The sequence below is a fragment of the Pseudorca crassidens genome, chromosome 6 (genome assembly GCF_039906515.1).
Source record: "Pseudorca crassidens isolate mPseCra1 chromosome 6, mPseCra1.hap1, whole genome shotgun sequence".
Taxonomy (NCBI): Eukaryota; Metazoa; Chordata; class Mammalia; order Artiodactyla; family Delphinidae; genus Pseudorca; species Pseudorca crassidens.
In genome coordinates this window covers 42,310,775-42,333,046 of record NC_090301.1, presented here as the reverse complement: position 1 = coordinate 42,333,046, position 22,272 = coordinate 42,310,775, and the positions used below count along the sequence as shown (strand labels likewise).

Sequence of the window (22,272 nt, the reverse complement as noted above, 5' to 3'; positions counted from 1 at the left end):
GTGTAATATTTACCCTCCTTGTGTTTGTATTTTTTACAATTTTTTCCTGTAATTGATATCTAGTCTCATAGTGTTGTGGTAGGAAGAGATACTTGATATGATTTCAATTTTCTTAAATTTACCAAGGCTTGATTTTTTACCCAAGATATGATCTATCCTGGAGAATGTTCCATGAGCACTTGAGAAGAAAATATATACTGTTGTTTTTGGATGGAATGTCCTATAAATATCAGTTAAGTCCATCTTGTCTAATATGTCATTTAAAGCTCGTGTTTCCTTATTTAATTTAATTTTGGATGATGTGTCCATTGGTGAAAGTGGGGTGTTAAAGTCCCCTACTATGATTGTGTTACTGCTGATTTCCCCCTTTATGGCTGTTAGCATTTGCCTTATGTATTGAGGTGCTCCTATGTTGGGTGCATAAGTATTTACAATTGTTATATCTTCTTCTTGGACTGATCCCTTGATCATTATGTAGTGTCCTTCTTTGTCTCTTGTAATAGTCTTTATTTTAAAGTCTATTTGTCTGATATGAGAATTGCTATTCCAGCTTTCTTTTGATTTCCATTTGCATAGAATATCTTTTTCCTTCCCCTCACTTTCAGTCTGTGTGTGTCCCTAGGTCTGAACTGGGGTCTCTTTTAGACAGCCTATATATGGGTCTTCTTTTTGCATCCATTCAGCAAGTCTATGTCTTTTGGTTGGAGCATTTAAATCCATTTACATTTAAGGTAATTATCAATATGTATGTTACTATTACCATTTTCTTAATTGTTCTGGCTTTATTTTTGTAGACCTTTTCCTTCACTTGTGTTTCCTGCATAGACAAGTTCCTTTAGCATTTGTTGTAAAGCTGGTTTGGTCGTGCTCAATTCTCTTAACTTTTGCTTGTCTGTAAAGGTTTTGATTTCTCCGTCGAATCTGAATAAGATCCTTGCTGGATAGAGTAATCTTGGTTGTAGTTTTTTCCCTTTCATCACTTTAAATATGTCCTGCCACTCCCTTCTAGCTTGCAGAGTTTTTGCTGAAAGATCAGCTGTTAACCTTATGGGGATTCCCTTGTATGTTATTTGTTGCTTTTCCCTTGCTGTTTTTAATATTGTTTTTTGTATTTAATTTTTGATAGTTTGATTAATATGTCTTGGGTGTTTCTGCTTGGTATCCTGTATGGGACTCTCTGCACTTCCTGGACTTGATTATTTCCTTTCCCATGTTAGGGAAGTTTTCGACTATAATCTCTTCAAATATTTTCTCAGACCCTTTCTTTTTCTCTTCTTATTCTGGGACCCCTATAATTCGAATGTTGGTGCATTTAATGTTTAATGTTTTGCCTGATGTCTCTGAGACTGTCCTCAATTCTTTTCATTCTTTTTTCTTTATTCTGCTCTGTGATAGTTATTTCCACTATTTTATCTTCCAGGTCACTTATCTGTTCTTCTGCCTCAGTTATTCTGCTATTGATTCCTTTTAGAGGATTTTAAATTTCATTTATTGTGCTGTTCATCATTGTTTGTTTGCTCTTTAGTTCTTCTAGGTCCTTGTTAATCATTTCTTATATTTATTCTATTTCCAAGATTTTGGATCATCTTTACTATCATTACTCTGAATTCTTTTTCAGGTAGACTGCATATTTCCTCTTCATTTGTTTGGGCTGGTGGGTTTTTACCTTCCTCCCTCATCTGCAGCATGTTTCTCTGTCTTCTTATTTTGTTTAATTTACTGTCTTTGGGGTCTCCTTTTTGCAGGCTGCAGGTTTGTAGTTACCATTGTTTTTGGTGTCTTCCCCCAGTAAGTGAGGTTGGTTCAGTGGCTTGTCTAGGCTTCCTCATTGAGGGGACTGGTGCCTGTGTTCTGGTGCGTGGGGCTGGAGATTGTCTTTCTGGTGGGCAGACCCGCGTCCGGTTGTGTTTTGGGGTGTCTTTGAATTTAGTATGATTTTAGGCAGCCTCTCTGCTAATGGGTGGGGTTGTGTTCCTGCTTACTAGTTGTTTGGCATGGGCCGTCCAGCACTGGATATTGCTGGCCTTTGGGTGGAGCTGGGTCTTAGCATTGAGACGGAGATCTCTGGGAGAGCCCTCACCGATTGATATTACGTGGCCCTGGGAGGTCTTTGGTGGTCCAGTGTTGAACTTCGCTCTCCCACGTCAGAGGCTCAGGCCTGACACCGGGCCACAGCACTAAGCCCCTGTCAGCCACATGGCTGGGTACGTGGGGATTTTCTTCCCTTTTGGGAAGTCTGAGGTCTTCTGCCAGGGTTCAGTAGTTGTTCTGTAGGAGTTGTTTCAGTTGTAGATGTATTTTTGATGTATTTGTGGGGAGGAAGTTGATCTCCACATCTTACTCCTCTGCCATCTTGAAGGTCCCCCCTTTAACAATTTTAACTCATAATTTTAATTGGTACCCTGCTACATTCAAATTCTGTAAGAGAATTCTCTTAACAGGGCTAAACCATATTACTTTACACTAATACAATTTTTACTCAAATTCTGAAACATTCTATACTTGTTGAGTACAGTGAACTCTTACATTACTTAGGAACACATTGAGAGAAAAAAAGTCATTGTAAAAATATGAATGGTTGCTCCAAATAGCCCTTGTGCTTTTAGGAACTAGAGCTTGAGCAAGATTTAAGCCAATCTGTGGGGAACAGATCTACCTGGGGCATAAATTCAAAGCTTTATATAGTCAAGGGAAGACTGAGTCTAACACAGCCTTGCCTTCTTTTTAAAAATTTTTAAATAACCCAATTAGTATGCTTATACACAGAAACAGGAAAATAGAAATCTAGAATATAAAAATCTTCAGTTTGAATTTTTTAAAAATTAGATATAATTATGCTATCCAAATTAAAGAATTATTTCTGTCTTGAAAATAATTAAAACTTTGATAACAACATAAAAAGCATGTTAGAATAAGAAATATCCATGTCCTAAATTTGTTCTAATAATTCCTTATAACTACATAGTGAGTCTCATCTCACAAAAGGCTTTCATTTTTCAAAACATGTGAAAAAAGCAGAAAAGATATAATCTTCATTTAAAGATTCTCAGAAAGTTTAGGAGACTTCCCCAGATCATGTAACATTTATAAGTTGAGCAGGTAGGTTTAGAATTTAGGTCTTTTGACAACCTGTCCACAAAGTCAAAACATTTCAGTAGGGAAATAACAAACCACATGCACAATAACATTCACTAAATGGATTATAGATACTTGTATGTTATTTCATTTGTCTATACCAGAAAGATTTACTTCATTTTTTTTTCTTTAACATCTTTATTGGAGCATAATTGCTTTACAGTGGTGTGTTAGTTTCTGCTTTATAACAAAGTGAATCAGCTATACATATACATGTATCCCCATATCTCTTCCCTCTGTTTCTCTCTCCCACCCTCCCTATCCCACCCCTCTAGGTGGTCACAAAGCACTGAGCTGATCTCCCTGTGCTATGCGGCTGCTTCCCCCTAGCTATCGGTTTTACATTTGGTAGTGTATATATGTACATGCCACTCTCTCACTTTGCCAAAAGTTAAATGACTAACTTTTGGCATAAAACTAGTGTAGATGAAAAAACATTCCCATCTTTTAGAGATACTCTCCTTCCAGAAAGGACAGCATAAGTTTTTCAAAACATTAACACATATATCTCAGGCAATTTATTTACCAACTCTTCCTTCTTAGATAGATAGAAAGATAGATATTTTTTGTTCCAGCATAAAGGCCAATGGTACACATACTATATGAATAGGTGGTAGTATAACGTAAGACAGAAAATAGCATTGCTGTGAAAGTTATTCATTTGTTTCAATACTAAAGTAATTACTGTAGCAAAGACTTGCTCATTTATCATTTCCTGTTGTCTTTGCTATTTTTCCAAGTTGTCTTTTTAAACAAATATCCTCATTGTCCTTGTTGCAAAACCAATAACTTTATTTCACTAAGTAAGACAGCAAACCAATGCAGCCAGGTTTATTCCCCATCCCAAAGAGGATCTGTGCCTGGGAACTGTTAAACAGTAATGCACATTGGTGTCCTGCCCTGAGGGAAAAGGCACAGTCTAGCTCAGCGCTAAGTTGCCATTTAAGAGACATCTTCAGACTCCCCTTCATTTTCAACTATGAAGGTTTTCGTGAATACCTGAGATCTAAAGCCATATCAAGCATTTTGTTCTGTGAACAACACAACAATTTCAGCCTTAAGAATTGCTGTTGGACACTTAAATAGAATTTAGCCAGTTGGTTTTAAATATATTCCTGTGAATCAAGGTTTACAAAGATTTCTACTGTGGAAGTGCCAGATAATAAAAAGAAGCTTTAAAATGGTTTCCTCCTCAAAGAATATCATTAAAGATCTTTCAGACAGGCAACGTTTGGTTCAGCAATTTAGTCAAAATGTGTAAGGAGTAGCTAATATGAACACAAAGATGACACAGCTTTGAACAGAAGCAAAGCAGGGACCTGGGTTATTAGACTACTAGTTAGGAATACTGAATAAGATAACAGATCCAGTTATGACTAGGTGACTTTCCTCAGTAACTTATGATAACTAAGAGTATAACCTCCTTTTTAGCTAGATGCATTTTCATCTTTCTGATAAGCCTTTTCAGAAACAGATATTCCCTCTATTTGTAAAACTTTAAAGGACATTTCTATTTATGGGACAACCATCATTTAAAAAAATGAGTGTGTATGTTTCAAACAGTGAAATGAAAAGAAACTTGGACTAAACCAATGATCCTTGGTTTAGGATTGTATCTCCTCTTGGGGCACAGGAGAATTGAGAAATGATTAGAGAGCCCAGATCTGGACTTCATAGTGCCACTTAATTTCTAGAACCTATGTGCTATATACTTATCTATAATTTCTAATGCCATAAAGCAGGGTTTCCAAACCTTGACACTATTAACATTTTAGCTGGATAATTCTTTGTTGTGGGGACCTGTTCTCTGCATTGTAAGATGTTTAATTTAGCAGCATTCCTGGCCTCCACCCACTACATGTAACTAACACCCTGTCTTCCCCAGACAATCAAAAACGTCTCTAGAAATTGTTAAATGTTGCCTCAGTTGAGAAACACTAACATAAGTTAATGGTCAACAACTTTCCCTCAAGTTCATGATTTTTGAACTAAAGCTGTATACTTGATGATAGAATCCTAAATCTAGAAAGACATCATTATAATCTAATCTTATTTTCAAACTTTACTGATGAGAGAACTTAGGTTCTGAGAGGCTAAATACCTATCTAAGTTTCGATGAGGTAGAATAGAGATGACACTAAGTCGAAAGTTTCTGCATTCCTATTTCTGGCTCTTTCCCCTACAAAATGCTCTCTGTAAGTTGTTTACTCTGAAATTAAAATGAAATTAAGAAATAAATACGGCTACCCATATCATTGGATAATAGCCTTGTAGAGAATCCAAAACAATAGTCAACACACATATAAGTTCTAGTTGATTTTGGAAAGAGCCAAGTGATCCTATTCCAGCGGTATTATTTTCCTGATATGATGATGATGACGACGATAATGATGATTATAATGAAGATGACAGTGGTTTTCTTAAAATAACATTACAATTATCTGTGTTTCCTAAGCACATACCAATTCATGGCTAATGTGAACAGCTAAGAAGCATATTAAACTGTAGAAAGGAGTCAGCTTGAATGTTAGAAAATAGTCCTGACGACGTGCTTAGATAAGTGAGAGTTAATGGCTGTCTATCATTGTTGATGGGCGCTCTGCTTACTATTAATTATTCTACATATAGAAGACAACATGGACACTTTCTTAAAATTACCTTACAGATAAGTTTCCCTGGCCTGCCTGGTGGTTCTGCCTCATGTTTCCATTGCTACATTTCATTAAAAATCAGAAACAAAGGCATATGTGCCAAATCTGGGGAAGGGTGAGTGGCTGGGCTTTGGGGATAGGAGTGAGATTTGCTCAGAGATCATTTCAAACAACCAGAAACCTTCAACTTCCCTAGGGCTCTTTAAATAATGGAAAAATAAATAGGAAAAAACCTCAGTGGTGCAAGAGTTGTAGAATAATTGTGACAGTACGTGAACAGTCAACCCGCAGAAGTGAATTTGGATGTGTACTGCCTGACAAAACACTAATTGCCTGTTGGTTTAAACTCTGTAGACTAATAACGTGATCTTTCTGGAATACTTAATTTCTGGAGAACAAATGGAGCTTGTTTATAGGCTTCATTTTCTGAATGATTTTTTAAATTTATTCAAAAATTTTTTTAGTTAAATAGACATTTATTTCCGTTATTAAATGAAATGCTCTTGGGAAGAGGTTTTCTGATGTGTGGCTGACACACACAGCTTTGAATCATAGAAAATGTGAAAGATTAAAAGCAATAGATTTTTCTTTTTAATCGGCTTGGAATATATATTACAGGAATATTATATAACACTACCAAACATTGATGATGCATTCACAACTCTCTGTAGAATCTTCCATCTCATTCTGTTTGGGGTAATTAATAAACTTGTTGTGTTTGTGTTTTATGAAATGAAACATTAACAGTGTCACCATAAAGGACATTTATTAACACAAATGCTAAGAATTATTTTAGGACATACCCAAAGATATTAAACTTGCTTTCCAAGATTTTCTCATTTTTCTCAGTTATTGGTCAAACCTCTTTGGATTATATGTTAAGGAAGGGCTTTCAAAGGTAACTTTGTGTAAAAACTTTTGCACAATGCAGAAGGACCTATCAATCCAATATGGTTAATATTGATATTCATACCCATATTGTCATTTCTTGCGGGCTATTGGGAGAGATCGCAGAGGAACTCAGAAGTAGGGAGAACAGGATTGCCCTGTGCTTTTCCAGAGCACTAGAATGCCTCAGAGTAATGAACTGGCTTCTGGGAGAGCAGGTCTCAACTTTACTGTATCTAGGAAAATAGGTAGATTGATCAAGAACACTGAGAAATGGAAACTCAACAAAGGAGAGTTACATAGGCCAGTAGTGTTTCTGTAAGCTCTAACCATGGAAGAGGAAGTCCTGGCCAAAGTCATTTATTATCTGTATAAATTTGAGGACACGAGTATCTCTATTGTATAGCCTTTTTCATCAAGGTATCTTAGCTTGATGTCTTAAACGTCCAAAGAATATATGCTCTATTCATGTTCACTAAGTGACCTAATTATAACTGGGCTTCTCAGAGAATTCGACTCTAAGAAGAGAATGTATTGGGCAGAGAACCAAATCCTCTAGATAACTCTTTCTCATTGCAAATCCACACACAGACATTGAATTTGGTTAATCTCAGTTCACTGGGGAGCAACAGCTTACTCTTAGTGTGGTAAAAATGTAGATTTCTGAGTCCACAAGTCCAAGAGATTTGTCATGAATTTACTCAATATCCAATTCTTGCCCTGTCTCGTCCCAGTTCTCCATCTCCACCGAATCATCATCTCTATGATGTGCTGCCCTTGTTGGTTCTCTGCCCTTGACTAAACATCTCTGTGCCCCCAACTTCCAACCACTTCCCAAAGCTCACGTGTAACTGTGCTCCATGATTGGCAAATTCCCCTCTATCCTCAGATGCTTCACTGAAATTCTCATCTCTCTTCTTGCATACTGAAGCACTAGCTTTCCCTGAGAATACCAAGTCCCTTCAGCTTTCTCACAAGGTGGCCATATTCTCTACCCTTCTCCTCCACTCCCCCATCTCAGGACTCAGAGGTGAGGATGGGGTTCTGTCCTCTTTGGTCCTCATTACTATTTTCAGGTTACTGGACCACCACTTCCCTCAAGCCTTATCACTGATTTTCATCCACCTTTATGCCTGGAGCTTGTCTCATAAGTTAGATTTCTCTTGATTACATTTGAGTTCAAACTAAAAGTCTGAGCGTTTTCCAAATGAACAACTAGAGGGAATAAGCTATGACCCATGAAACAAGTAGCAGTGTTTAGAAATGCAATTTCTCTGAGAGATTTTAGTTTCACAGATATTTAAAAATATTTTTAGTTATGTTTGTACATAGTCTCAAATTGTCAAGATGTGAGAACTGAATTTTTAATGTGCGTGATAATGTGGGTTCATATATTGGGGGCATGTCAAACTCATTAACAAAAGCAGCAAATCAAAGCACTCTGGATATTTTGGGGTTTTTTGGAAACTGCTTGAATTCTATATGTTAGTTTTATGGAGAACTATGTGTCTTGAAATTATACAGAGCACTTGGACATATCCTACACTTCTTTCAGTTTCACACCTTCTACCCATAATCATACTACTGTTGCTTAGGAACAGAAATAATATGCTTGAAGTAAAAAGGTAAACCATGGTGGAGATTTATGTCACTTTCACCAGTGATATCTAGATGTTTGCCTCTTATGCCAAGAAGACTTGTTTTTCCTTGATGATCAGTTTTTGTTGAAAATATTTGTTCTGACTTTAACGCTTTCCCTAAATGTTTTGCACAAACAGAAATAAATTCTTATATACCACATTCCTGTTATTTTTGCTTGATACCTCTCCATCACTATGGTCACCCATTACACAGGTTTTCTTTTAAATAATCAATGTGTAGGTCCTTCAGACATACACTGTGGGGTATAAATGACTAATTTAAAGCTCAACTGGAAAAGAAATATAAGTGATATCATGATCTTGAGTTCTTTCAAATGTTATGTCCTCATTAAATTCCTATGTGAATCTCATGTTGTAATAATCTGGTGACCCTGTTATTTTAAAATGATCAAAATATACCATACATAACATTATGCTGACTGGAGGAAAACTGAAAAAAAAAATGGCCACGTGAAAAATTTGACATACTGAGGTGTCGAAGACACAAGTGGTAGGCGCTCAATAAATATTTCTTTACAGGTGGACTAAAAACTCAGCCAAAGTATCTCGCAAAAAGTTGTTATATGACTTGGGTAGGAAAAAGATAAACCTTTTGTAATTTTATGACCTCATAAATGACAATATATGTATAAAAACTCTGAACATTACATGAACAGACCATATCCCATACAATGTGTTACACTTCCCGTAAAAATAAATTCTTTTCAGTTGTCAGACCCAAAGAAAAAGAACAGCAATAGCTAGCTCACTTGTTGCTTGCTAATGCCTTATGTAACATCTTTTAATTCAAACTTCAACTCTGTAGAAGTAGGCTTATTAGTTTCATTGAACAGATGAAGAAACTGAGGCTCAGAATGGTCAACTGATTGGTTCAAGGTAAAATAATCAGTAATAGCATGACCAGTGTTTCAACTCAGCGCTGTCTGATTTTTAATGGCTTTAACCACTAAACTGGCTGCCACACCTTTATGGAAGAGAAAAGTAGGTAAGTAACACCTCCTGGTGAACAATTTGTTTCAGAAAGGAGCGTTTCAAATAGGAAAAAGTGCACATAAATGATGCAGGATTCACTTATGAACTGGGGCATAAACACAAAGTTTTCCAGAGTGTCTAGCAGGGCCCAAGGCAACTCTTCAGTAGAAAACCTTCATCTGTATTGCAAATACTATTTCTGTGTTTATCTATAACCATGAACATAACATCATATTACAGATGACTGGCTACATGATTTTATGGGGAAAACAATGAAAGCACAGAAGTTCAAGAGAGCAGGAAAAATTGTGAGTTAGAGTTCATAGAAAGCTTTATGAATTTTGCAGCACTCTAAAGTAAATCCCAGAGGGGAAAATACTCGAATTGAGACACTTTCCCCCAGAAATCTTGAGAAAATCTTGACATCTTAATTCACTTCCTGAGCTTAAATATTCTAGGCCAGTCTGGTGGCACTGTAATAGCCTGGGAAAACGTTTTTATTTATTTCACTGTTGATACCAATATTTGTGCTACAAGCTGCTGCCTGCATTTGCTGCTATTTATTTATTTCCTACAGATCAAATTATTGGCGTAGACATAACATGCTTTCCGGTGAAGTGCTCCTTGTGTCCATGAGCAAATGGAAAAAGCTTCCATTTTAAATGCAGATTTTTGCCACAAGACTGAATTACTTCGTATTATAAATATGATATGTGACCACTTGCTGTTCGTGTCTGTATATGTATAGTGGAAGAGCAATCGAGGCAAACAGTAAATAAATCAAGCAAGTGCCCTATTTGCATGGGTGGCTGGTCAATATGTCAAAATACTGTGACCAGCTCCAGGTCAGCCACTTAGCTTCTTTGAGCCTCAATTTTATTCCCCCTAGTATTTGTAACCCTGTTTTATTGAATTGACGCTAGAGCAGATAAGGTAATGTGAATGGATCTTTGTAAAACTACAAAGTATCACACACACATTTTTTATTTATGTAGGATTACTTGGTAACAAATCCTGTTCTCTTTGGCTTCTCTTGTGTATATGGATAAATAGGACACAGAAGAGGAGAATTTTAAAACCAAACAATACAGTGCTTATAGTATATAGACATAAGTTCAAAGAGAAGAGTAACTCTGGAGCATCTCACAGCAATGGGGTTATCATGGTGAAACATTTTTGACTCTGGAACTCACAAGGGGTTAACCTTTAAGGTGCAGAGTGCATCCCCAAACCTCTAAGAATGTTAGGTAGTGACATTCTCCCCTGATCCCTGACCGTTGACATTTTGCTGGTTTCTGAAATTAGCGATGATGGTTTGAACCTTAGCTCTATCACGTAATCTTTTTACTTACTCTTCCTGAACCTCCATTTCTCACCTGTCAAACACATATAATATCTGCCTCACATTTCAGTTGTTAAGACTGAAGGAGACAATACATGTGAAAAGCCTTTGTAAATTGCAATGGCTTCTACAGAGAACAAGTTATTATGACAATTTGCTTAGGCTATCTAGATACCCTTTCAAGATGTCAGTTTCCTCTCAGTGTGGAGAAATGGGCTGATGGAATAATAATAGGATGGATGGAATTTGGTTTAGATGTGTATTTCTGGTTACTTTCTTCCATATTTCAGACCTGAGCTTAATATCTAAATTATTGCTTAAACATAAGGAAAAGGTTTCTAAAGAGAACATTTCCTAAAAATTAATCCTGCCTAAATATTATAAAAAATGGTGAATAGCCACACTGTAATGTACACCAAGTAAACACATGGACTCCATGCGTGTCTGTATCTAGACTCAGAGGTAGGGAGACCCTGGCTCCCTCCCAAGAGTGGGAATGACTCAGGGCTTACTTTTCTCATTAACAACTAATAAAAACGGGAAGTTTCTCTTCCCATATTCGGGCTATAATCTAACATATTCTGTATCTTTACTCAAGCTTTCTGACTGTTCTATTATCCAGTTCCCGTTGAACCTGTAGATACACGAGGAAGACAGACTGAGCGTGCTTTCTCTCGCAACCATTTTCCTCAGTATTCTGGGTTATCTTTTTCCAATTTGAAAATATACATAAATGTAACTCATAACTTTAGTCTGCCATAGAACTCTATCATTGAGTTATACATATTTTAATGCTATGCTCTAGATTGTTATCAAAAATTGATTTTAAAAAATCCCCAGCTATATGAAGAGCCTTTTGGCATATTTTGTAAAAATCACTGTTGAAGATCTTATCCATTCTATATTTTCCAGTGATGCCTTATAAAGAGATCTATGCTAAATATTTCCTTTAGAATTTAGTTCTGGAGAAACTTTGTCTTTGGTCTCTGAACTGATTATTTATTTTTATCAGACAATAAAAGACCTAAGTTCCATTTTAGCAGAGATCTCGGTTGATATATTCACCTTTGTAAAGCCCAGGACAGCAGAGTGTGTATGGCAAGGACTCTGAAAATATTTGTTGAATGAATTGATTCAATCATAATTTCTCTTTTTATATTGGTTGCAAGAACGCTTAGGGCTAAATGCAGTAACGATAATAGTCTATGTTGCTAATATGTTTATTTTCCTCAACAGTTCTGCTTTTATGTTTTCAATTTCTTTTTAAAAAATTTTGTTGAATATATTTTAATTATAAGTCTCTGCAAATACTTTTGGAAACTGGTACAGAATGGCATTTAAAAATACATTTTATTTTCTAGATGATAAAACACAGACTAGTTTAACTACATGACTGTTTTGCTTGTTTGGTTTTTTCTTACATCTAATAACTTATAAAATTAAGTATATTTTTATCAGAAAAAAATATAGCCACTTTTGTGAAGCATGACCAGACTGTTAGACAGAAAAGCAACCCAATCAGAAAATACACATACCAGATGAAGAAAAACAAAAGAGTTGCACTTCATTTTTTTTTTCATTATAAGACATGAGGGAATATATGTGTGTGTGTGTATATATATATATATATTTTTTTTTTTTAAAGAAAATGTTGCAAATTTCAAGAGGTATAAAACATTTTCTATTTAAAAACTTCCAGAAGGGAAGTTTAATATTAGCATTTTGAAACAATGGAAATCCCTGAAAGCCTTAGCTTTGTGGTTTTATAAAATTGTGTTCTCTGAACCTTTCTGTGAGTGAAGAGAAAGACCTAAATCTAAGCCCGTCTTAGACTGATGAAGGGAGAATAGCATTAAGTGGCTTGTTTAGCTTATCAGACAGGGATCCTTGTCTGCCTTGAAACAAAGAGATCCAAAGCTCTTGATTCAGGACTCACTAATGCCTTGGGTCTCATTAAAGGAGAGAGGGCAAAATAGAGACCAAAGTCAGACACAATTGGAAAGTAATGCTGGCAGGGATGATTTGGCAAATTCTTTGGTTTCCTAGCGTCCACTTCAGTTATGTGCCTATGAGGTTCATGGAATTCACAGCGCTGCATAAGTTCAGTCAAGCCCTAATCATGTTAGGGGCGTGGCTCTCTTAGTTTGCATTTATTTTTTTGTAAATTAGCCCCTGCTTGTCCTTACTTGGAGTCTCTCTTTCTAAAGTGATATAAAAAATGAGACACAGCATATTTATTTTTAGATTTAAGCTTTCTTTAAAGTATGTTTCCATTTTTGTAATCAGAAATATATGTTCTTGTATTAATAGCTGCAAGGTAGGCTCAAAGGAAAAAAAGGGCGGGGGGGGAAGCTAAAAGTTTAACAACTATAGTATTAAGGACATGTTAGGGGAAAAATGAGTGCTTTAAGATCTGTACCTCCCTGTGGTGGGAGAGCGCATGAATGTTTGTTCAACGAGGGAAGTGACTGACATTAAATTAGCTGTGAGCACATAGCAAACTTCTAGAAACCATGAAGTTCTAGTTCCTGTTTTCCCTCCTTGGGGAGTTTTGAGCATGTGGAACAGAAATTAAGAGGACAATGACATACTGAGTCTCCATTTGGTTCCTTTTACTTTTTTCCAAAGTTTGAGTCCCAAAATTCGGGAAATGCAAATACTACTAGAAGCCTGGAAATGCTGAGGGACCTGACTGTTATTTAAATAATGTCTAAAAAAGGGTATATATTGCATTTTAATAAGATCATCGATGAAGACAGACATATAAATTAAATCCAGGGGAATTTTAAAGTGTGCAATCAATGTTTAATTAGAAATTGCAAGCTTCAATTGACATTATCTTTGTTCCTGTCTTAAATTTGGATTTCAACAAACATGTATTTTTAAACTTTACTTTTATCTCAGAGGTTTTTCTTTGGGATCTACTAGATAAATCTGATGTCAAATTAGAACATCTTGGACAACACTGAGTGTCTAGATAGTTTTCATTTGCACATGTATTTAAAAACACATTCTCACGTTCAATAAAGACCTAAGATAGGAAACAATGTCAATTAAAAGCATCGACACTGAAGATCAGAGATGATCTGTTTGAAACCAAACTCAAATATAAAATATTTTTTGGAATAAGAGTTCAGCTCCCCAAACTCTCTGAAAATGGACAAACCGTTAATATGCAGTATGCATAATATAGAGAGAATAGCAAACTCCATTGTATTTATTGGTGCAATTTTATAAATGCAAATATATTTGCACATTGATGCTAATCAACTTGAAGAGTTCTTTGTTTCAGGGACAGAATTCTCAGGGAGATGTTTGATTCTGCTGTGAGCTCAATGGAGAAGATATTCACAATATGTTACATTTTTGAAGATTTTTTTCAAAATGAATTACTTTGCAAAACAGGTATAAATGTATTTTAAGTGCAGTGTGTTAAGTTACTCCTTGTATAAAAGTGAGATCATTGTAAAATTTCCAAATATTTTAGGCTACAGTAAAATTAAATATGTCAGGTAGTGACTTAAAATGCCAATATATAGTTACTATTTTTAATAAAATATAGAATTTAACTTTTATATCATTTAAAATTTCAAATATATGCTATTAGCTTCAGACCTCAATTTTTCATTATTATCTTTTATCACTTTTAATATTTTCCTGTAGATCAGCATATTCCAAAGTGCATTCTTGGTGACACTAGTAATGAAAAATGTGCCACAAAAAATGTGCTATTCATCGAATAAGTTTGATAAAAGCTATGTGTTATTAGGAATTATTCATAATTATTTTAGGTGTGATAATGACAATTTTATTTAAAAAGGATTAATCTTTTAGAGATGCAAGCTGAAGTATTTATTTCCACATATTTTGAAAGTGGAGAAAGATGGGTGTGGGGATGAGGCTAGGTTAGCCATGGGTTGATGTTACTCAGTTTGAGTGATGAGTACATGGGGGTTCATTTTACTATACAGCCTACATTTGTGTGTATTTTTTATGTATTAGAAATTCTGTACAATAAAACATAAAAAACATTAAATAAATAAAAGATACACATCTCTTAAAAATTTTACAGTGCATATAAGAGCCATGAAGAGTTTTGGGTAAAAAATTCATTTGTTTATCTGGACTCTTCCCAAACCTACTGACCATGGACTCTTCTTTTCAAGGAACACCTATTAATATCTCTCCTGGACCCTTTGGGAACAGCTATACAATATCTACGTAGAGCTAATGTGTTTTCATGTATCATTGTCCATGATAATTGTAGACTTCTAGCACATGAAAATTTTATTTACATTGTTGAAAATCATTAAGATAAAAATGGAAAATTAAAAAAAAGAATCCTTTTGTTATTTCCAAATTCTGAAATGTTTGAGGTATCTATGAGTAAAACATCTGATTGACTAACTTTAAAAAGTTTCATCAAGATTTATCATGTGTATAAATATAATGGCAGAAATAGTGTTAAAGGAAGTGTAATTTCAAAAAGAGTGAATAGTAATCCATATTTCAAAAGATAAGCATTTTTTGATTGAATATTAGCCATAAATCTAGTTATAAATGTTTAATAGCTAAATGGAAAACTGCTTTTTTTAAAAAAAACTGCTTATCATTATCAACCTCAATAATTTATTTTTATTATATTATATTTTTTATCCTAAATTTCTATGAAATTTAAGAATCTGTTAAAATCTTATTTGAATACCCACAAGTTATTTCTCACTCAGGAAAACTATATTAGGTAAAAATATTCCTCAAAATAATATTCTGTAATTGCTAAATAAGATTTACATGTCTACATTAAATGCTTTATAATTTTGCATGTGTCAGAGTATAATTTTACTCTGTATAATTTTGCATTTTAGTTTCTAAATAAAGAATTTTATTATTTTTTAAAATAAATTACCTATACCTTTTTAACTTTGCATCAAAATAGACAGCCTGTATTACTATTTATAGATGTCCTTTCTTTCTAAACTTTTTTATTGTTGACTTTTATAAAAATTCAAACAAGAACATTTGCATTAATTATAATATACTGCCAAAAATTGCATTAATTTCCATTGATGCCCATTAATTTGATAAATGTTTTGTCGTTTGTACCGTTTGCACTGTCAAAACAAGTTAATTATATCTTACTGACATTTTTGACAATTGCTTTAACTGTGGCAAAAAAAAAAAGTGTCTTATTTGCTTCGACAAAAATTCAGTCTTGTCTATTGAAAATTTGAACTAAGCAAGAGAAGACTAGCACATGTCAAAAGTCTTGCAAGATCATCTTAGGATCAATGGTAAACAGTGGTTCCCCAGAACTCTTTAATAGCAGTGCTCTTATTTTGTAGTAGAAAATATTACGTACCTGTATAATCTGTTCTTGCATAATGCCCATCTTCAGATTTAGTAGCTGTAGTTGTGTTATCTGTGTTAAAAAATTAACAATAAAGATTACCTGTTTCCTAGATATCCTTCTAACAGTATCTTCACTACAATTAAGGAATTTTCAACTATATTTCTAAGCAATCTTTATACAAAGCAGATTTACAAGGTCAATACCTGTTCGAGAGTGAATAATAGAAGGATATAGGCTTTCTAAGGTTTAGGGCAAGGAGAAGGTTCACAGTTATAACTGAGATAAGTTGGGTAAAAGAATAACCAATCAAAAACAAAAAAGATGTTTGTTTCTGAACAAGAAACAAAATAGAACATTCCAGTACATACTGCTTATAAAAACGTACTTGAAATATTTCTGTTGAGTTAATACCTAAAAGTGGTGTGATTTGCTTTTGATTTCAAGGTTGTCTAATAATCTTTAGATTCTTTGCTAAAAATGATTTTCACTTTCTTTTTTCCCTGTGCAAGGAGTATATCTGCTATCTTCTGAATATTGACCTCTGGGTTGATGGCACTGTGAAGATACAGTCCCATTATATAGAAAAAAATATGGACTGTTGCCAATAGGCCCTCAAACTCCTATAATCACCACAATTGCTGCAGTAAAATTTACTGCCCATTGTAAGTCAGAATTGTCTTTCAAAAATGAAGCTGCTGCCTAATAAGGAGTTATCTCCACTTTTCATTTCTACACAAAGACTAAAGACATTCTTTAAAATTAATTTTGGTGTGAACATTACCTTGACATCGACCCAACGACATGACTTCGATTTTCTCCTGTTTCTGACATGATGCTTCTTTGATTTGACATGCATTATCATAAGATTTCCCATCAGAAGCACAGAGGGGATTGAAGTTGGTTTGAGAACAGTCAATGTTGCACACACACCTAAAGGAAGAGAGAAATAAAAATGTGTGACATCAATAGTGTTGTTACCACATTATAAATAAAACACAAAGTGGAAGAATTGCTAGGTTGGCAAAATGCAAGTTGGCAAAATTGCATTTTATCCTTCCAGGGGAAGTTCCTTCACTCTTCTACCTGAGGTGAAAAGAAACAGAACAAATCAAAAATAATTCAAAAGACTGAGCAATGGATAAAAAATAAAAAGGGAAAACTCAGAAAATAATCATCAGTTAATCTCTGCCACTGGAACTTTTAAAACATGTACAGAAACTTCCGTGCTGATGCCTGCAGAATTTGAATAAGCTGAAGTAGCCATGAAACTCTGCTTTACAATTTCCTTAAATGAAATCTTGCTGTGTTACTTCTTTTCTCAGGATATTTGAATGGTGAAAGCTTGAGGAAAATGATTCAGAGAACATTTAAGAGAAAGTACACACGGAGATTATTTGGAATACAATCAGGAGTTAAATTTCTTCAGCATATAGGAGGATACACATAAGATGTGCTAAACAGGAATCTTCAGTGGTCCTTAACGTTTTGAGGAGATAACCAAACCCTTTGAGAATCAAGTAAAAGGTATGGATCTCTCCTCAGAAATACCTATATTCATATAAACAACTCTGCATAATATTTTAGGGGTTTCATGGGCCCCTTGAAGTCTATCCCATGGAGCCCTTTCCCAGATACACACTACTCTTTCTATTTTCAGTTTTAAATAATTATAAGTTGATTATCGCTCATGATTTTAATATTTTTACTAATAGAAATAAAAATTTGGTGAATTAATGAAAATTAGGTCACCTGAATTAAGAGAATTAGACATTTAAAGCAAGCTTCTTATGATTTTTCCTATGTCCTTATAATTCTCTGTATTTTACAATCTACTTTGTCACTCAGAATATCGTGTTCATGTGTGCAAATATGTTAGTGCCTTAGAATATAAACCCATGTAAAATTTTTATTAATATTTCTATTACTTTTCTAAATAGCTGATATGCTTCTTGAAGTGATGAATCACACATTTTAGTTTTGTATATCTACTTGGAGCTGAGCATAGGATATAGTGATAACAAAAACAAGCAGCTGACTACATGCTGGGTTCTAAACATGCATTGCTTTCTTTAATCTTCAAAACAGCCATTTTTCAGTCCAGTGATATTACATAATGTCAGAGAGCTAGTAAATTGTGGAACAAGGACCCCCCACAGATGTGCTAAAGTAAAATACAACCCCTTTCCTCTTACTGCAGGCTGTGTATGTTTCCCGGAAAAATTTAAACACAGCTATTTATAAGCAGGCTTCTGGGCCTCCGTAAGTCTAGGGGAAAAGCCTAGGATTCTGTATTCTTAAGCAGTCAGCCTGGCACCAGACTCACTTCCTAGGAATCACTGCTTGATCGGTTTGTTGGCTGAGTGCGAGAGGGCTTGTCTACACATCAGTGCTTCTCAGAGCGTAGTCTTTAAACCATCTGTATCAGAATTACCTAGATCTCTGTTAAAAGTGTTGACAGATACTGTACTCATTCATTTAATATTTTTTTGGTAAGAGAACTGCTTTAGGGACACTTGGTTATTTTTAATATTTCACTTACTTAGATACAAACAAGACAGATGGTAAGCATCCCTACATGCTTAAGTCATTGAGAGTGGTGTTCCTACCTTGGCCGTGATGGCGCTACAAGATGACAGCTACTGGGATCGTGACATTGCTTCCATGGCTGACTCTTGGCGTCTGAAAAATCTGAGATCAGGAGCTCCTACATGTTCAGAGAGCTTTTGGTCCTTTTCATAAAGGATTTGGAGAAGTGACTTGTAGCTCAGGCTTGTTCTCCTTAACCATTTGTAGTAAATAAAGAGGGGAAGGGACTGACTTTTTTTGTACTTTTAAAAAGACAGCTTCATTTATGTTGAAGACAGTTTAGGTTTTGACTGTTGTTGTGTTAGACTCTAGAGACTATCTCCTTGAAAGATACTGAAATAATTATCTGTTAGCAGCAGCAGAACAGAGAGGAAGGTATGTGAGAACCTCTGTCCATCTGGAGTAAACTATGTAAGATATCAAGGGCTTTTCAGGTTTCTCCAAATTGAACACAAAGAAATTCAGGGATGTATGCCATATATAATCTTGACAAAAAATGACTGGCAATTCAGAAGTCCATTTGATAATCATAACAAAATGGTGAAATGAGAATAGAGATGGAAAGAGGAAATTTGATTGAATTGAACTGGCCAGATTCAACGTTTCAGTGAAGAATTCACTTAATTAAGCCATAGCACCAAATTAAACAATCGTTCAGGATATCTTACAAGATCTTCCTTTTCCAGTTGGCTTTTTTTTTTTTTTTTTAGTTTGACTGATCTGATCTTAGTCCCACAGACTTTTTGATGCCGACATCTTCTTCCCTTTCCTTTTCTAGCATTGCTCATTCAGGTGTCTCCTTTCAAGGTTTGTTTCCCCTTTGGCAATTCCTCATTCTTACTGCCTCAAATAAAGCCTTTCAGGAAATGCCTAAGATAAAAGTGTAGACATTTGGCATTTCTATTCTCATCTCAAAAGGAGGACCTAGATTCTTTGAGGTGAAAGTAAGATGGAGTTTTGCTGGGCTATAAGCTTTAGGAAAGCATGGGTTATAATTATCTTTTTCTCTACTGTATAGTGTTATCATACCTTCTCCTTCCTCCCTCCTCTTTGGGCCTTGCGTATATTAAATAAATGCATGAGTATAATAAATTTGCTCATGAATTTCAGCAGCAATTGGAAATTGGAAGTCTGTGAAGAATGTTTTTCTTTCTTTGAATAAGTGGAAAAAACTTCATTGATTGCTGAAATGGCTTTAAAACTATGTAGCTTAGGGAAAGGGAAATGTTGGGACTGGCTTACAAAGACCTACCATTTCTACTTTTATGAAAGACCAATGAACTCTGATTATATGATCGTTACTTACTATATATTTTTTGTACCTAAGTTTATTAGGCTTAATTCATTAGAAAACCATGCAAGATTTCAGGACCATGATCTCAAACTGTTAAGTCTGTCTTGATTTTTATCAGTAGTGGCTAAATCATCTTTATGATCCCTGTCCCGCCCAATACCTTTCACACACTAAACTTTCAGTAACTGTGGTTTCAATACATACATAAATGAAACGAATGAATACAGAAACATGATTTTATATTTTCAAAGAAAGGATAAAATTAATATAAATTCTCATCACTCTACTGCCTTAGAAATAGACATAGGGTAGCTAAATAATTTTCTTGGCAATTATTCAATGTCCTCACTGAGATCAAATGAATATTCAATTGAATTTGAGGATAATTATACTAGCTTATTTAATGATAGTGCCTGTCCTAGTGTTATGTGCTTTATATGTTATTACTCCTTTCCTCCTTCTATCTCTATGAGGTAGTTACTTTTACCACCTCCATCTTACAGATAAGAATATGTAGACTTGGAGAAGTCACACAGCTTGTATACGGAAGAACCTAATTTCGAATATAGGCAGTCTGATGCCAAAGCCTGCACTGTTCTACATACTGTTCAGTACAATGAAAAACAAGAAAGATCCAAATGCCTACTATTAACTAATTAAACGAATGCTTTGGGTGAATAGGGCTTGAAAAAACAAGGCTGTGTCTACTTTTGGAATATTTATCATGATTTTATGAATTTAAATAACATTGACTCAGTCTCTGTCTTCCCAAACAAGTGATCCAGGCTTTTTAGTATCATAGGGTCATGAGGATATATCAGAGAATATTAGTTTTAAAAAATTCTGAACTAACACTTGGTATTACAATGAGTAACAGATACATGTTAAATTAATCTGTTTATTTAAGGCATCAATTGTTCAGAACATTTTATCCTTAATGAAACTCTATATAAAGTTGGCTCCACATAAAAACACACACAGACAGACACACATACACATACAAACACATTCCAACTGACTCTACTGAAATTACAAAATTGTTATGTTTTAGCACAAAACCAAAGTCTCTGCTTCAAAACTTTTAAAATATTTTGGAAGTTCATATTCATCGGGCAGCAGGGTTTTGTGTCTTTATATCAGTGGATGAATTTGTGTATGTGTGTGTGGAGAGGGGGCTCCCTGGTGGCATTTACTCCATTGTTAATGTGCCTGCTGTCTAGTTCATATTTTTACTTTTCTGCAACCTTCTCAAGGGCAATGTGTCTTTTTTACCTTTGAATTCCTGGTACCTAGTACGGTGCATCATAGCAAGGCTTTAATAAATGCTTGCTGAATGGATTACTGAAATTGTGACAGGATGGAGTTGGAAAAATTTAAAGAAAACAGTCATTGTCTAGATATTAACACATAGGCGAGAGAACCAGTGATATATTCAGATAAACTCTCACCTAACTTTGTGTTACTTGGCACATGGCATCTGTAAGGAAGGAGAAGGACCTTGAAGAACTAAGGTTCACCTTCCTCCTTTTATTTGTGTCTGCACAGACAAAGGAAACAGAGCCCTCGCTAGCCCTTAGCCTCCTCAATGGCATAGCAGTCCAAATACAAAAATGTTTTCACCAGCCAGGTTACTACTTACATTCTGTGGTATTTGGGTGCTGTTTTTAAGAACCAATACAATTTGAATGTGGTCCTGACTTGTCAGTTTAGTACTGTTTCAAACCATTGAAAAGTATAAGGCTCTGATAAAAAGGTGACAGAATTATCATATAGTGTAATAGTGAGAATGCAGGTTACTCTGTGCTTTCACAGCTTATGTAAACTAATCCAGGGTTTTGCTTTCTACAGAAATGAAAGGCGAACATTTTTAAAAACAGAAACTATCCCTTCTTCCCTGCTTTTGGCAAATAATTGCATTATTATTCATTCTGAGAGGAGTAACTAGTTAATTACAGCATGTCACAAGTATTTTATGTGAGCCAAGGATTTGTAAGGCTGAGAACTGCATGGATGCCTTGAAGGTTTTTTGTGTTTTCTTTTCTTTTCTTCTTTTTTTCAACCTATCTCAGTCTTTTGACACTTTGACACTGCGATTACATAGATCTCTTTTCTTCTAGGCTACAAAGAGAAAGAATCAGCCCTACTTGAAAATAATAATTTCAGGGGTCTCTATGTGGAAATACTCCCCTCTGAAAATCCTTCAGAGAAAATTAGCATTGACTGAAAACCTTAGCTCTCTGAATTGTAAGAAAGAAGAGAAATATCCAATAAGCTTAAAAGACCGCTTGATGGAGCGAAGAATCTAAATTATAGGAAATAAAACTCACATACATTTATAATTATTTCATGAATATTTTGGAGGATTTGACATTAATTCAATTCCCTGCCTCTCT

General features: G+C 34.9%; 1 protein-coding gene across 1 annotated transcript in view; it reads right to left on the bottom strand.

The window, feature by feature from the left end:
* The window catches only part of TMEFF2 (transmembrane protein with EGF like and two follistatin like domains 2), a 248,264-nt gene that overhangs the window by 35,473 nt on the left and 190,519 nt on the right, over positions 1-22,272 (bottom strand). The window contains exons 6-7 of the mRNA XM_067741157.1: positions 16,781-16,929; positions 16,009-16,068 (exon numbers count right to left, since the gene is read on the bottom strand). Coding sequence (XP_067597258.1) covers positions 16,009-16,068; positions 16,781-16,929 — 209 coding nt within the window. The remainder of the gene's footprint in view (positions 1-16,008; positions 16,069-16,780; positions 16,930-22,272) is intronic.